The sequence below is a fragment of the Plasmodium relictum genome, assembly GCF_900005765.1.
Source record: "Plasmodium relictum strain SGS1 genome assembly, chromosome: 5".
NCBI lineage: Eukaryota > Apicomplexa > Aconoidasida > Haemosporida > Plasmodiidae > Plasmodium > Plasmodium relictum.
In genome coordinates this window covers 426618-444458 of record NC_041683.1, presented here as the reverse complement: position 1 = coordinate 444458, position 17841 = coordinate 426618, and the positions used below count along the sequence as shown (strand labels likewise).

Genomic DNA, 17841 nt, shown 5'->3' with positions numbered 1-17841 from the left:
CCTGAGAAAAAAATCTCATGAAATAATATATTTTTTTTTTTTAAACATAATTATTATTTTATAAAATACAATAATAATATTCTTCATATTCATGATTATTTTAAGTATATATTTTCTATCGTGTAAAAATTTCCATTGTTTTCTACGTAAAAATATACATGTATATATATATATATATATATATAATGAATAATATTTTTTTTAATAATATGATTTTTTTTATTTCTAAATATTAAAACAAAGTTTAAAATATAAAAAATTATTCTCATATGATAAGATTCTGAAGTACGTAAAAATAAAAAGGAAAAGAAAAAAATAAAAAGGAATAATAAAAATAATAATTCATTAAATTTAAAAAAATTTTCTTAATGCTTTTATTTTTATTACTAATTTTATTCTATTTTTTATTTTTATTTTTATTTTTTTCTTGACAAGAATATATTTTAAAAAAAAATTATATGTATTATGTTTCATTAGTCTAAACTATTCTTAAAAAAGGTACCTTTTCAAAATTTAAAAAATGAAAAATTATAGAAAAGCATATCACAGTGGTTCTTGGTATTCTAACAATAGTAATGATATATATTTATAAAATAAAAATAAAAAAAAAATGAATAATAAAAAAAATATTTTTTTTTTCATTGTATATCATTTCTTTGAGTAGGTAATGTACTGAGAAATTCTATTGATTTATTTTTTAAAAAACTAAATCCCAAAAAATTAAATCTAAAAGCAGCCATTTGCCCGTAATATTAAAATTTCAATTTATATTTCATGTATATATAAACTTGGGTATAATAAATATTATTTTTTATTTTATTATTTTTTTTTTCTAGTCATGCTGGATATGATTATTCACTTGAAACAAATGCTCATGTTTATTCGTGTATAAACCTAGAAAATGTGTCAGTAAAATATTTAATAGTGAAATAAAAAAGTTAGCAAAATAATATAAAATATTCTTTTTTTTTTTTTTTTTTTTTTATATAACTTCAGAAAGAACATTTTTATATTTGGTCCTAATCATCACATTTACAATAATAAATGTTTATTCCCTAAAATAGACGAATATGAAACACCTTTTGGATTTTTAGAAATAAATAAAGATAGTAATTTAAATTAATACAAAATAAAAATATATTTTTTTTTTGTTTTTAATGAATTCTTTCTTATATTACTTATATAGTTATATCAGATATTTTGAAGAATGATTCTTACAATTTATATGATTTTATTGATGAAATAGATGACGAAGAAGAGCATTCAATAGAAATGCAACTTCCTTTAATAAAATATATAATTAATGAGTATTATTTCTATTTTTATTTTTATTGATAATTAATTATATATTAACAAAAAAAAAAAAAGAATTTTAAGTATTTTCTAATTTTTATTTTGTAAATATTTTTCAGTAAAATTATAAAAATAATACCTATATATGTGGGGTGCATAGGAAATGATGTTGAAAAAATAAAATTATTTTGTATGATTTTAAGAAAAGAAATATTAAAAAAAATTTCACTTTTATACATTTTAAAATAATATATATATATATATATATATATATATAGGTGAACCTTTAAAGAAATATTTCGAAGATAATAAAAATTTATTTTTATTTTCATCTGATTTTTGCCATTACGGATCAAGGTATTTTTTATAAATTTCTTTTTTTTCATAAATATATAATTTAAAAAAAAAAGTATCAATTTTTATTTCTGTGTATTTTTTTTTTTAGATTTAATTTTACAAATATATTACCAAAATATAATGATAAATATATATTTAAACAAATAGAAGTAAATCTATTAATAATTTTAATTTTATAATTAAAATATATATATAATAATAATTTATAAATTTATATATATAATAGAAAATGGATAAAGATGCTGCCAATATTATTAGTAGACATAATATAACAGGTTATTATAAATATATATATACGTTGTATATATTTATATAATAATTTTTCATTCAATTAACAAAAGAATAAAATGATGAATTATAAAATTCTTTTTTTTTTTTTAGATTTTATTGATTACTTAAATAAAACACGTAATACAATATGTGGTTCAAATCCTATAAAAATTATGTTGAATGTAAAATTAATAATATATATTCTTTTTTATTTCTTAATAATTTTTTATAATATATATATATGTATATATATATATTTATTTATTTATTTTTTAGTTACTTCAAAATTATTCAGGGAATGTTTTAACAAAATTGCTGCATTATACTCAGGTTTTTTTTTCTTCTTTTTTTTTTAAAGATAAAATAATTTTTTTTTATTTTTATTTTCATTATATCACTTGTATTCTCTTCTTTTTTTTTTTTTTATTATAGTCCAATCACTCTAAAAATATAAATGATTCATCTGTTTCATATGCTGGAATTGTTTCTATTATTAATTAATTATTCCAATGAATATTTTATGAACTCTTTATTTGTTTGCTTGATATAATAAGAAGAGTTTTCTCCTTTTTCCAATTACTGTATATAAAAATAAAAATCTAGATTTTGCTATTTTTTTTTATAAATACCTTATATATACATATATATAAATGAATATCTTATAATAAAAATGATATATCCTACATTAAAATAATATATTAAAATATTTCTTTCTATATATATATAATTCATATTCATCTTATTTTATATTATTATTTTTTTATTTATTTCATTATGTTCTTATATTAAAAGTTAAAATATTAATAAGAAATTAATTAAAATTATAAGAAAAAAAAGACAAGCATTAAAAAAACAAAAAAAAAAATAAAAAATAAAGGTAAGTGTTTTTAAAAAAGACAAAATTAAAACCTTTTTTGAAGGATCTAACATTTAATGAAATCAGCAAATAATTAATTGAAAAAAAAAACAAAAATTAATTAAAATTTAAGAATAAAAATATATGAATTTTTCCAAAATGTAAAAATAAAAAAGAAAAAAAAAAGAATATAATAATAAAGCAAATAAAATTAAAAATTTAACATATTTATTAATAAGTAATTTTTTATATGTTTTACAATGATTTTACTTATTCTTGTGTATTTAACTTTTTTTTTTTTTTTTTTAATTTCACTGTCCCTTTATGTTCAGATTATGTGTAAAAGATATGCGTGTTATTTGGGGAGCATTACTTTTTTGATTTTGATTTTTTTTTGATTTTTTCTTTTTTTTATACTTCTTTAATAAACTTACTCTCTTTTTACTAATTTTTATATTTTCTTGATTATTTGATAATTTGTTATGTTCTATTTCCTTTTGATTTTTATTTATTTGAGAAATGCTTTTACTAAAAATATTTTCATTATAAATGTTTGTATTGTCTGATTTATTATTTGTATCTAATATCTGCTTCATAACATTAAATTCATATTTTTCTTGTTCATTTTCTTTTATACCAGAATTAATAAACAATTGTTTTGAAAGGAAGCTTGGATAATTTAATGAAAAAAAATTTTTTAAATATTTATTTTTATTTTTTTCATCAGAATAAAACTTAGAAGAAAATAAAAGAGCATTGTTTTCTGTGTTAAAAAAAGTACTGATGTTTTTATTTATAGAATAATTATCTTTGTTTATTTTTGCTTTATTTTTGTTATCAAGCTTGTGTTCACATTTATATTTTAATGTTACTACAAAACTATATAAATTCTGTAAGGGTGAAAGTTGTAAGTTGTTTTTAAGAAACTTTTCCAGTAAACTTAGAAAATTATGCATTGTATATGAAGTGTGTTCTGATATATTTAAATTTTTAAGGAGATAGAAAAAAATACTAATATAATTATAAAAATAAATCTTTTTGATCTTTTTTAATATATGTTTTATATTTTTTTTTTTTTTATTATTAATTTTGATAGCTGATATATTCATTAAAAAATTTTTTGTTAAAAATAATTTTAACAAGTAATTGACATTTATATATATTTTTGTTTTCTTTATATCAATATCATAAATGTATAATAAGAATTTGTTTTCCCTTATTTGAGTATTTACTGTTAAATTTTTTGTTAAACAGTAGCTCTCAAGCACCTTTAAATTTTTTATTTCTTCATATTTATTTTTTTCTACAATTTTAAGCAAGTCATAATATATGTTTAGATTTCTTTTTTCTTGGCATTTTAAATTATCAATCATATTATAATAATTTAATTTTTTACAAAAGTAATCATAAAAAAAGGGTATTATATTAATAAAATAATTATAATCTAATGTTAACATTAAACTGGCTATTTCTATAGATAAGTTTTTTATGATTTCTTTTTTTTGTTTTTGGAATTTTTTGTTTTTAATATTTTCTATGAAATTTACAAGATTATTAATCTTGTAATTTTTAAAATTATTTATATCATTATTATTATTTATTTTATTTTTTTTTTTTTTATAAAAATAATAGGCATTATATAATATAGCATTTTCATAATTTCTTGAAATATTGTTTGAATTAATATATATATTATTACTTGCTAATAATATGTTGTTTTCTCTTTTTTTTTTTTCACTTGTAATATATTTATGATTATTTATTATCTTTTTTTTTTTTTTTGTAATTTTATTTATATGAGTACACGTATGAAGAATATTTAATGTATTATAAATATGCTTATATTTCATTATTCTTTGTTTATATAAATCAATATTAATATTTATGAAATCATTATTGTTATTATATTTAGTTAAAATAGTATATTTATACTCAAATTCTTTCTTATCATATAGATTAATTTTTGTTATACTCATATTTTCTATCAGAATAGAAATTTTTTTATAAAAATCAGAATAGTTTATACAAATACTCAATATTCTACTCCTTAATAAATTAAATAGATGCTCATATAACTTAATGTTTTTCATGTATCCACTAAATATGTGAGAATAATAATGACAATAAATATTATTTTTAAAGAGATTGTATAAATTATTAATAGTATTCTTTGATAAAAAAGTATTATTGCATTCATTTATTATATTATCATTATCGCTTTTATCTAATAATTCATTATATGGGTCTTCATTCAATGCACTTAACTTTCTATAAGGAATAAAATTTAATTCAGGATTTTTCGTATCAATATTATCTATATTATCCTTTATCATATTTTTTCTGTTTTTTTTAAAAGATTTTATATTATGTAAATAAAATGTTTCTTTTCTCTTTTTATTTTTTTTTAATGAGAAAACCATATGCTTCATATACGGCTTTTTCTTAGGAGAAATTTCTTCATAAAATTGTACGCACTTTTTTTTATTTATTAATGTTTTATTATTAAAATATTGAAAAGTGTAAAGATTTAAATATATTTTGCTTAAATTAATTTTTTGTTGAATATTTTCTATGGCACTTGAATTGTTAGAAATACCTTCAAAATTAAATAATAAATTTAAACTTTTAATATATATTTTAATATTCATTAAATCATTTTTACATAGCCCATATAGATTATTTGTATAAATAATTTTAGGAATTTTTTTTTTATTGTGTAATAAATAATTTTCTGATGAATCCTTTAAATCTTTTATCATCACTTTATTTTTTAAAAAATGGAAAAAATAGTCAAGTGATAAGATATTTTTTAAAAAGTTATATTCTTTTAATCCATTAATAATTATATTAATTTCATTATTTTTATTTAAAATAATATCACAATGAAATTTAATCAAATAAAGTTCATAATATATTATTTCATACTCATTAAATGTAGTCATTTCTTCTCCTTTCGTGTTATATGATGAAATATTTTTCTCACTATGATTTAAATCTACCTTTTTTTTTAAATTTATGTTGTCTTTAATTCTTTTCTTTTTTAATACAAAAGAATAAAAATAAAATGAAGATACAATATTATAAATTAAACTTACTTTCAAAATATGGAAATTTTGAATAATTTCTTTACTTTTAATTAAATGAATGTAATTTCTGATTGAATAATATTTTTGTATGCTATCATTTACCTTAAATAATAATTTCAATTTTTTATTTAATAAAATAAACTTCGGAAAATAAAAATAAAAATGCTTTTTTTCTTTAAAATATACATATTTAGTGTTAATAAAAAAAAGATAATTACTTTTCTCTGAACTCACAAAAAAAGGGATTCCTAAATTATTAAAAATAAAAATTTTTCCTTTTTTAATAGTTTCTTTATTAATTAATTCCTTATATTTATTTAAAATGTCATTATAAATATTATTGTTAACAAAAAGTTGTAAATTTCTACTCATTTTTTTTAATGTATTATGTGTATCCAATAAATATTCAAATTTTTCTACACGTAATTGTTCCTTCTTTTGATATATTTTTTCTTTTTTTTTTGTCTTATTTGAATTTTTTTTATTACATTTTTTTTTTAATATATCATCATTTTCATTTTTCTTATTATAATAAGTATCGTTATCTTTTTCATTAATTCTTATTTCTTTTTTAATGTTACATTTTTTTTCTCCTTCTAGATTATCTTTTTGCTTGGTATATGTATTTAATAAAAAATTTTTTTTGACATCATGAAAGTTATTTTTTGAAATATTTTCAATGGATAAAATATTTTTATCATATTCTAGAGAATACATAAAATCAGTTGCAAATGGAATTTTCTTTATAAATATATAATGAGTTTTTTCTTTTTTTAAAGAGGTAATATAAAATAACCTTTGTTTAATAACAATTAAGTTTTTATTATTTTTTTTTGTAAATTTAATATATTTATGTAAATAAAAATATTTGTTCATATTTTTATGTATTTTCATGTATTTGCATCTAATATTTTTTTTTTTATAAATCGTGATATCTGTTTTATAACTAGGATTTTTTTTCAGTATTTTCATAGCAGATTCAAAATTAATTATCGCATTTTTTTCTTTCTCTTTCTCTTTTTTTTTAATCTTCAAACTCAAAAAATCCCACATGCTTTTATTTTTTATTTTTAATTCTTGCATATGCATACTTCTCAAAATATGTAAGTTATCTCCATTATTGTTTGATTTAAATTCTTCATCATAAAAATAATTTAATTTATTCTTATTCTTTTTCTTATTTTTTTTATCTTTATTTTTATTTTCTTTTGTTGTATTCTTTTCGTTATCATTAAATATTTGTTCTTCATTAGATAAAGAAAATTGAGTATATTCACTAAAATTTAACACTTCACTTTCATTAGTTTCGTATGTATCATAACAATAGTTTGCTTGATATTTAGAATTTTTTTTTTCTTTTTTTTTTTTGTTATTCTGATAGAGTTTTTCTAATACGCTGTAATTTTTCATTTTTATATCAAAATCGTATTTTGTTAAGTTAACTAAAACAATATAAGGATAAAAATAGATAAAAGACAAAGTAAATGAATGAAAATTAAAAGTTTTAACATTTATAGTTATATATTCGTCGTTTAATAATATAACTTTTGTATAAGAACTATTAGTATCATATGAAATTGAATCTGTATTCGTTGATTTTATACTGTTTAGATTAAATCTATGATTAAAACAATAATTTTTAATGTAATTCATATTTTCCTTCTCTTCCTTATTATTTGTTTTTTTAATTATCTTAATAAAATCGTTTTCCAAAGTAATTTTATTATCTAAAAGTGGATGTAACATAAATAAACTTTCTTTGTAATTAGTATATTTTTCTTTCAACGCATGTTTTTTAATTTCACACTCAAAATTTAAATCATTTAAGTTATTTTTCTCTTCATTAATTACATAATAATGTAACATATTCGTTGTGTAGTTATATATATTATACTTGCTTATAAATGCTATATTATAAGAATTATCGAAAAAATAAATATATATAATGAAATAAAAGTTTTTAAATTTTATGATTTCATAAAATATAATTTTAGTGTAGCTATCATCATTTTCTATATCATAGATATAATTCTTCTTTACGTTTTTTTCTTTAAAATAATTTTCATTGTTCACTTTTATAAACTTTATCCATTGTCTGTATATAGATAGACTAAAATTTAAAATGATATTTTTTAAAAAGCAAAAATCATAAATATTTATATAATCAAAATTTTTAATACTGTATGTTTTTATATTCCCTTTTTCTTTTTTTAGTAAAACATTTATATTAAAAGGAGATAAATTAATAATTCTAATAGAACTCTGTATCGATAAAATATTTACATTTTTTTTAGTAATATTAAAAATGCTAAATACTTTAGAATATTTTTTTTTTTCTAAATATTTTAAATTATTTTTCTTATTGTTTTTATTTTTATCAGCAATGTTTTCAATATATTCTTCATTATTATTTTTCAAATTTAGCGTATATATTTTATTACTGCTACCATTTTCATTATCTTCATGTCCTTTCTTCATTATATCCTGTATAATATTATATTTCGACCTAAGTAAATTATTAGATTTATTATTTTTATTATTTTTTAATTTCTTTGTTTTTTTAATTAAATAGAAAAAGGAACAAACAAATATTTTCTTTTGATCATAAATATCTTTTAATTCATATTTATTCAATTTCAAAATATGATTATATTTAATTTTATTACTTGTATAGATCTTATTATTTATTTTTAAAATCATTTGAAAAAACTTACAATTTTTTAAAAAATTAAAAGGAACACTAAATAACATGTTTTCTTCCTTTATTATAAATGTATTAACAAAATTATTCTTAATAAATTTTAATTTTAAATTAAGTGTATTTTTTTTTGAATCTGAATTTCTATTAGTTAACATTTTCTTATGATATTTAGTATATATAAGGCTAATGAAAAAATAAGGATAAATGTTTATACATTTTTTATTTTCGTGAATGTTAATATCTACATAAAAATAATTTTTTTCATTTATTTTATTATAATTTTTATTGTTATTTTTATTTTTTAAAAAAATTTTCCTTCTTAAATTAGGATCCTCAACACTACATATATTTAATAGAAATAAGTTTTCGCAAATTATTATGTTTTCTTCGTTTTTCTTAATATAACCAATATTGTCTTCATATTCATATTTTAAATTATAAAATGTAAAATTTCTAATTATTATATATTCTCTTAAAAATGATTGTTGATATGATATAAAATTTCTGAAATCTTTTAATGTCTGAATTTTTTGATTATTTAACTGATTGATAACATTATATTCATTATATATAAAATAATTATGAAAGAAATTGTACTTAAATAAAAAAAAAAAATTAATTATATTCTTATTTAAATTAACATTTATATCATCTTTTATATAAATAAAAAATTTATTTTTTTTACTTAAAGAATAATAAGAAGAAAGATCAAATGATTCAACAAACTGAATTCTTTTTGATTTATTATGAATAAAATTACCAATATCCATTATATCTATTAATAATATATTAATCTGTTTAAAAATTAAAAAATTTATAAATTTTTTTATCTTATTATTTATAAGGGAATTACTTATTTTAAAATTATTGTTAAGACTATTCAGAGAAAAAATTTCATGTAAATATGCTTTTGTAATAAAAAAAACTTTTAATATATCTATAGTAACATTAATTTTATTCTTTGTTATAATTTTTTTATTTGGAATTTTTTTCTTTCCATTTTTTACTTCTTTTACATTCTTTTTAAATTTTGAGGATATTATTACGTTATCATATTTATATTTGCAAGCATATATTTTATTTGCTTTTAATTTTTTTTTTATATAATTCAAATCCTCTATAAAAAACTTCAGAATTAACAAATCGTTGTTGTTAATGCAAATAAATAAATTGCTTAAAATTACGTTAATATAATTTTTATTTATTAATATTTTATTATAATGTTTATTTTTTTCTTTTTCTTTTCTATTAATTTGATTACACTTTTTCAATGAGTTTAAGTCTTTCTCCATCTTATATATTTCATTATTATAATTTATATGATCATCACACTTTCTATAATTACTATTATTATTATTATTACTACTGTTGTTTCCAATACTCCTATTGTTACTATTATTACATATACTGCTATAACTATCATTGCTTGTTTTTTTATTGTTTAAAGATAGACCTCTAAAAAAACTATTTTTATTAATTAAACTTTTTTCATCTTCTGATAAATATTTTTCTCTAAATGGGAAATTATTATTATTATTATTATTAATATTTTTATTATGTAGAAATTGTTTATTATTTCTTTTACTTAACTTATAATTAATATATTCTTCTTTATTTAACTCATAATTAACTACGTTAAAAAAAAATAATACATTTACTACTTCGCTAATACTATATATACAATATTCTTTCAAGGAAATAAAGTTTATTTTATTTATCTTTTTTTCATTTAAATTTTTTAATTGATTAATATTTCTTAATAATTTAAACTTATAAATATTTACTAAATTTAAATAAAATTTGGAATTTTTATAAATGTTTGAAATATTTACAATTCTTTCTAACCTAATAATATTTATTATATAATGTAAGCTTATATAAGTATAGAGTAGACCACTACTAATCTTCAATTGTTTTAATGATGCATTAAAATTCATTTTATGCATATACAGATACTTTTTTTTTTTTTTTTCTTCTTTTTCATTATGAGACTTCATCAATTTTATTTGAACTTTTTTTTCTATATCAATTTTCAAGTTAGTGCTTATAATTAGATCAAATAAAAATATTCTTTCTTTTTCATTTTTATGTTGAACTTTTTTTTTTTTTAGTAAATATACATTCCTTTTATCTATTTCTTTCTTTTTATCTACTGTATAAGTGCTATAATATTTTTTTCTATCTTCATTTAAATATATATATTTCTTTTTTTTAATTTCATTAAAAGATATATCATTTGTACCTTGTTCACTACCATTTATTTCATTATATTTTAATTTATTCATATCATTATGATTATAGTAGTTGCCTTTGCATTTTTTTACATTTTCTATTATATTCATTTCATTAACAATTAATTCACTTTCTTTTATATCATTCATCAGGTAGGTTGACGGAGATAATATATGAAAATTTGTGTTTTTGAAAAGAATTTTAAAATGATAAAAAATAGGTTGTTTTTTTTTTTTTAAAATTTTTTTTTCTTTTTTTTGTACATTAGGTGTTGATATATGAATGTATTTAAAAACTTTTGAAGAACTTAATATTTTATTTAACTCAACTATTGTATTTAATGGAAAATAAATAAAAATATTTTTGAAAATATATTTTAATAATATATTTAAAAAGGGTTTCTTTTCTTTTTTTATAACATATTTAATATTTATATGTACAATTCCTCTATTTTTTCTTTTTAAACTTCTTTCCTTATGCACATCCTTTTTTTCTGCTATATAATTTAATTTACAAAACATCATATTTTTCTCTAAAAAATTATAATTTTTTTTTAAAAATATTTCATTTTTAACTTTAATAAAGCTATTTTCATTATATTTTACATAGTTATAGTATTCTTTATATAATTGTTTATTATCTTTCAAAAAACTTTTAAAAATAATACTACTAATATTCTTACTATTAAAAAGATGCTTTGAATTAATGTTGTAAGCACTATTTCTATTTTTATTATTCAATTTTTTTACAGAATAATTACTTTTTTCTTTAATATATTTTAACTTATTTTTATTCCTTTGTTTATATAATAACTTCATCTGATTATAATTCATATGTTTCTCATTTGAATTTATCTTGGAGCTAACAGTAGAAATGCTCTTTATTCTTTTTTTTAAATTGGCAAAATTTAAATTTATATTTTGTTTTTTAAATAAAAAAAATAAGGGGTATAAATAAATTAAATCATTTTTTTTTTTTAAACTATTATATATTTCAAAAATATATAGATTTTTTTTACTATTAAAATAATTATTATTACTGAAAACGATTGCTTCTTTTAATTCGTGAATATATTTTAAATTATATAATGTCATATTACTTGTTTTTATAAATCCATTTTCAAATAATGCACCATTTAAATTTTTTATAAAAGTACCAATAAATACATTCATATTGTTTGTATAAAAAAATAGAAAAATATTTCTCATTTTAAATTTTATATAATTAAAAGAATTTATTAATATATCTAAGATGCAATTAAATTTATTATTGTATGTCTTATTATATATTTGCATATGTTTGTAAAAAAACTTATGATGTAAATAAGAATTTAATTTTAAATTATTATTTCTATTCCCTTTTTCTACTTTTCCTAAATATTTCCCTTTTTTAATGTTATTTATATTTAATTTACGTATGGTAGTAAAGTTGTTACTGTTATTATTATTATTTCTTTTTTTCTGTTCATTTTTTTTATTATTATCGTAATTACTAAAAATTAATTGTATTTTATTCTTTAGTTCGATAATATGATAATAAAAATCTATCAATGGTATAATGCTCTGTTCATTTAAAAAAATATAAAAACTTGAATTATTTTTACTTGTTTTTTTTTTCTTATTATTATATGACTTTATTACTGTTTTTATATCAAATTTATTAAAGTATTCCTTGTGTTTAAATATAGGAAGAGTCTGATTTATATAATATGCCTTTTTTTTTATATTATTTAATATTTTAAAAAAAAAGTTGATTTTTTTTTTGTAATAAGATTTATGTATATAACAAATTCCTAAATTTAACACTAATTTTTTTCTTAATATTTTTGATTTTTTCTTATTCTTTTTAACAAACTTAAAGAAATTAATTTTATACATATTCATATTCACATTAAATTTTATTTGATTAATAAGATTTATATAATTCGAATGAAATATAAGAAATTTGTCTTTATCTTTTTTACTTTTTATATATAGATTAACACAATAAATTTTGTTGTAAAAAGAGTAAATGAATTGAAACATTTTTTTATCTAGTATAGTACCATTTCTCAAGAAAATGGATGTTAGATTTTTAACTTTCAGACATAATGTCTTTTTTTTTTTTTTTCCCCCCCTTGCATTTGATAAAATAAGCTTCCAATTAATACTATTTAAATTAAAATATATTTTTTTAATATTACATACATAAAAAAAAAAATTATTCCATCTATTACAACTTAATTCATTTTGATAATTTCTTTTTTTACATATTTTATCTGAATATTTTTTCTTGTTTTGTAGAAAATTTATAATTTTATCAACCTCATTATTCTCTCTACTTATTTCACTGAATGCAAAGTTTTTTTTAAAAAAAGCACTATGGAATGTTTTTAATAATAATTTCATATAATAATTTAAGGAATTTATAAAATTTAAATAACTGCATATTTTAATCTTGCTAGAATTTAAATGTAATAGCATGTTATATATATCATAGATAATGATATTTGTTTTTTCCATTTTTATCAATATAACTTCTTTCTTTTTATAGTTGTTCTTATTTTTATGTACAATATAGTTACATTCTTTATTTTCCTCCTTTAAATTGATAGCATATTTGCTTATATGTCTATTATTTTTTAACATAAATGTAGTTTCATTATAATTATAATTAAAATTAACATTATTATTACTATGCATACTTTTATGAAATATAAATTTATTTGAAAAATTTGAACTTTTTCTTTCTCTATTTACTTCATTTTTAATTTCATATTTAATAATTGATAAACAATTATAATAAATATTTAAAAAAAATTTAGAAATATAGGAATACTTTTTTATGTGTTGATTCATATTCCTTAAAATAGTATATTCTATTTTTTTTTTTTTTTCTATATTTTTTTTTTTTAAATTTGAAGAATCTTCTTTATTCTTTTTTTTTATATCTAAGATATTGTTAGTATTTATATTTCTTTCTTCTCTTTCTTTTTCAGGAAACTTATGCAGCTTCCTTTTTGTTATTTTTACAAAATTATTCTTCCATTTCACAATAAGATAATCTATTTGTATTTTGAAATGCTTATTAACAAAATCGAAAATATAAGTATCATCAAATGGTTTAATGCTATCATTAAAAATAAAGTAAAAGTTTATATTTTTTGTGATAAAATATAATTTATACTTATAAACATTTTTTATTATTATATGATAAAATACATTAATATTTTTAATTATTTCTAACAGGTTTCTTGATAATGAATGAAAATCTAAATTATTTAAATTAGCAATGCCATTATTAAAAGTGGATCCTTTTTTATTTTTTCTTCTTACTTCGTTTCTTATTTTTGAGGAATAAAGATAGTATAGTAAATTAACAAAAAAATCAAAAATATATATATTTAATTTATCAACATATATTATAAATGTATGGTTATTTTTTATTTTATATTTATATGTTTTTTTAATATATATTAATTGGCATTTTTGTCTTATAATAAGTGCAAATTCTTCATTATTTTTAATGTTATTTATACATCTCTTATTTCTTATTGCTTTTGAATCATATTTTAATTTGATCATTTTTTTTTCTTTTTCTTTATTAGTGAATTTATATAATTTCAATCCTTCAAATATAACAAAATATAATGAAATGGGCTTAAAATGAAAATCAAAAAATAAAAAAATGTTCCTTATATATAATTTCTTTAAAATGATGAAATAATCTGATTCATTTGAATTAATATTATTCACAAAGAAAAAGAAATTAATACTCTCTAATTTTAATTTCAAATAGAACACATCTATATTATAATTGTTATGTTTGTTAGTTGTATCATTTTTATAATTAGTAAAACTTAGAATATTCGAAATTTTTTTCTTCTTTTTTCTTTTTTTATTTAAAAACTGGTTACAACAAAAAAAATATAAATTCACATTATTACAAGAAAATTTTATTTTTACACTGTTAAATAGCTTTAAAATAAATGTAAGACAAAATGATAAATTAGCTAATTCTTCTTCATGCTTTTCATTAGTTACTTCAATATTATCAAAAAATACTTCTAAAGCCCCAAATAATAAATTTAGTTCTTTTTTCATTAAAATTTCTTCTTTTTTATAATCATATAAAATTTTTAAGTATTTTTCATTATGAGGAGGATACTTTAATATAGTTTCATCTTTTGATGATAAAATAGTTTTTTCTTGCTTATCATAGTTATTATTATCATCTAATAGAAAATATTCTTCATTAAAAAATATAACTCTTAAGATTTTTAAAATAAAAATATTTAATTCAACAATCAAAGATTGTATATCTATTTTTATTTTATATGATCTTAATTTTCCAAGAGAAAAAAATAAAGAAAAAGGAAAGATTAAAATATGAGAGCACTTACCATATTGTATAAAAGAATATATATTTGTAGCTTTATAATAAATATTAAAATTATCTTTATAAAGTGCCCATTTCTTCTTAATTTGTTTTATAAAAGAAAAATTAGGAGAAAGTAACTTGCTAGCTATATTTACCTTTTTTATATTAATATCTTCATTAGTGTAAAATAAAATAACATTATCTAAACAAATGAAAAAGGATTTATCATATTTTTTTAATTCTATTTTAATATTATTAATATGTGCATTTAAATATATAAAAGAAATCTTGTTTTTCTTATTCTTTTTATTACTGTTTTTTCTATTATTAGCTAAATTATTAAATATGCAAAAATCTTTTTCAAATAATTTATTAGCTAATAAATAAAAGTTTTGTATTTTCTCAATAGTAAAATAAATGCTTTGAATATTTATAGAAATATTTTTTTTTATATTTTTTTTATTACTAAATCGTATAAATAAACTATATTTATTATTTTTCTCTTTACTAATATAATTCTCTTTATTCATTTTATTCAATACACTATAATGTTCCAATAAAGAATCTTCATAATTCAGATTGTATTCAACTTTTTTTAAAAAGGAGTTTTTTTTACAAAAATTAAGTAACTCATAATTTCTTTTGTCTAAACATAAACATGACTGAGAATAAGATTCCATCATAAAAAATTTATCTATTAAAAATATAAAATCATTTAAAATGTAAAATGTTTTTTCTTTTTTTTTTTTATTTCTTGAACGCTCCTCTATAATACAAAATGAAGTATTTACATTTTTATAAGAACAAAACATATAGTCAGAATAAGTATATATGTAACTTAATTTTAATTTTTTTATATTTATGTCAAATTCAAAATACCTTCGTATATAATTCTCATAACTTTTTCTTTTTTTTCTTCTAAAATTACTATTATTCATTTCATTATCCATTTCTTTTTCTTTTCCATTATTTGTCTTATTATTGGTATTATTTTTATTTATTTTTTTATATTTTTTCAATGCTTTCCTTTTGCCATTATATGTGTAACCTCTTTTGTTAACATATATAAAATTTTTTCTTTTTTCAAATATGAAATTATTCTTATATGAAAAATGTTTCGAACATGAATTTTTATTAATTGCATTAATGTTTTTGTCTTTTAAATTTAAGTATTTCTTTTTCTTTCTATATTCCTTGTTTAATTGAAATATATATAAATATTTATGTAAAAATAAATATAATATATACAAGTTGTCATTTAAAATATTGAAATTAATATATGGTAAAGAAAAATTGATTAGGTATTTCTTATTTTTTTTCTTTTCTTTTGATATAATGCAAACAGCATTCGAATCTTCTAGTAAGCATTTTCCTTTATGAAAAATATTAATGTTGTAATAAAAAAAAAATTTGAATTGTGCTTTATTTAGATGAATATTGCTATTACTTATATGTTGGTTTCTCGTATCCAAATAAATACTAAATTTATTTATTAGTATTTTAAATATTTCTATGTTTTCATTTGTTTTAACATTTCCATTACTACTATTATTAAAGCTTAGTTTTGCTGTTTCTTTTTTAATATTTTTAATATAATTGTAGTTATTTACGTGAATATTCTTAATGTAAAAAGAAAAAAATAAATTTTTCTGATTTCCTAATAAGCTGTCTTCAAAAATTATATTAACGTTATTTATATCAATGCATAAAAAATGTTTTAAAAAATATCTAAAGAACACTTTTTTAAAAAATTGATAAATATTAAATTTTGTAAGAATACTGATAAAGTATTTAAAAAATATATTAACAGATTTATATATATTTTTTTTAATGATGCTCATACATAAAGTTATGAAAAAAAAGGTAGAAAAAAAAAAATTACTTTTTACTGTTACATTATTTTCTCCATTATTTAATTCTTTTATATTATTTTTTATTATAACACAATTATTCGAATATTTTTTTTTTTCAGTTAATTTTATATTTATAAAAATATTTTCAACACTTACAGTTAGACCATTGTCAAAATTGTTACTCCAATCAATTTCTAATTTGCCTATATAAAATATATTAAATAATAAATCATTTTTCTTTTTTTTTAATGAATTTAAATACACTAAATAGTCATTTATCTTTTCTTCTGAACCATTAAAATTTCCATTGTTGTTATTGTTATTTTCTTTTCTTTTATTTTTTGATTTTTTAATATTATCATAGCAATTAAAGGAAAGTTGATTGAATTCAATTTCTTCAAAAATATAATTCTTAATATTATTTATACATATATTTTTAATTACTTTTATGTATTTATTGGTATATTTTCCTATAAGAAATTTCAGTATAGTTAATAGTATTATCATTGTTTTACTTGTTAATAATTTTTTCTTCTTTTATTGACATATTTTAAAACGTTAGTTTTTAGCTTTTTTTTTTTTTATATTTTTTTCTTTATTTTAAATATTCTTATTTTTATATAAATGTTAACTTCTATTATTTGTTTCCTTGTCTGTTTCTGTATTTTATTCTTTTTTTTTTTTTAGATAAAATTAAATCTCCAATAAAATAAACTTTACTGTTTAAAAGTTTGTTTATGTTTATAATATTTTTCATAATTTCACAATTTTTTTAAAAAAATTAATCTATGTATTTTTAAATATTTACAAAAAATAAAATATACGTGTATGTTT

The 17841-nt window shown here is 16.3% G+C and overlaps 2 protein-coding genes across 2 annotated transcripts; one reads left to right on the top strand and one right to left on the bottom strand.

Annotated features, from left to right (window-relative positions):
- Nucleotides 1–520: 520 nt before the first annotated feature.
- PRELSG_0512800 (memo-like protein, putative) lies at nucleotides 521–2421 on the top strand (the record flags this gene model as incomplete). Its single annotated transcript, XM_028675385.1, has 12 exons — nucleotides 521–572; nucleotides 665–746; nucleotides 837–909; nucleotides 1001–1109; nucleotides 1187–1307; nucleotides 1413–1483; nucleotides 1572–1650; nucleotides 1739–1799; nucleotides 1877–1925; nucleotides 2032–2102; nucleotides 2197–2250; nucleotides 2353–2421. The coding sequence occupies 12 exons, from the start codon at nucleotides 521–523 to the stop codon at nucleotides 2419–2421; spliced, it is 891 nt and encodes a 296-aa protein (XP_028531979.1).
- Nucleotides 2422–3087: 666 nt separating this feature from the next.
- On the bottom strand, nucleotides 3088–17514 carry PRELSG_0512700 (conserved Plasmodium protein, unknown function; the record flags this gene model as incomplete). The annotated part of the gene is made up of 1 exon (XM_028675384.1): nucleotides 3088–17514. One exon carries the CDS (start codon nucleotides 17512–17514, stop codon nucleotides 3088–3090), a length of 14427 nt encoding a protein of 4808 aa, XP_028531978.1.
- Nucleotides 17515–17841: the final 327 nt, after the last annotated feature.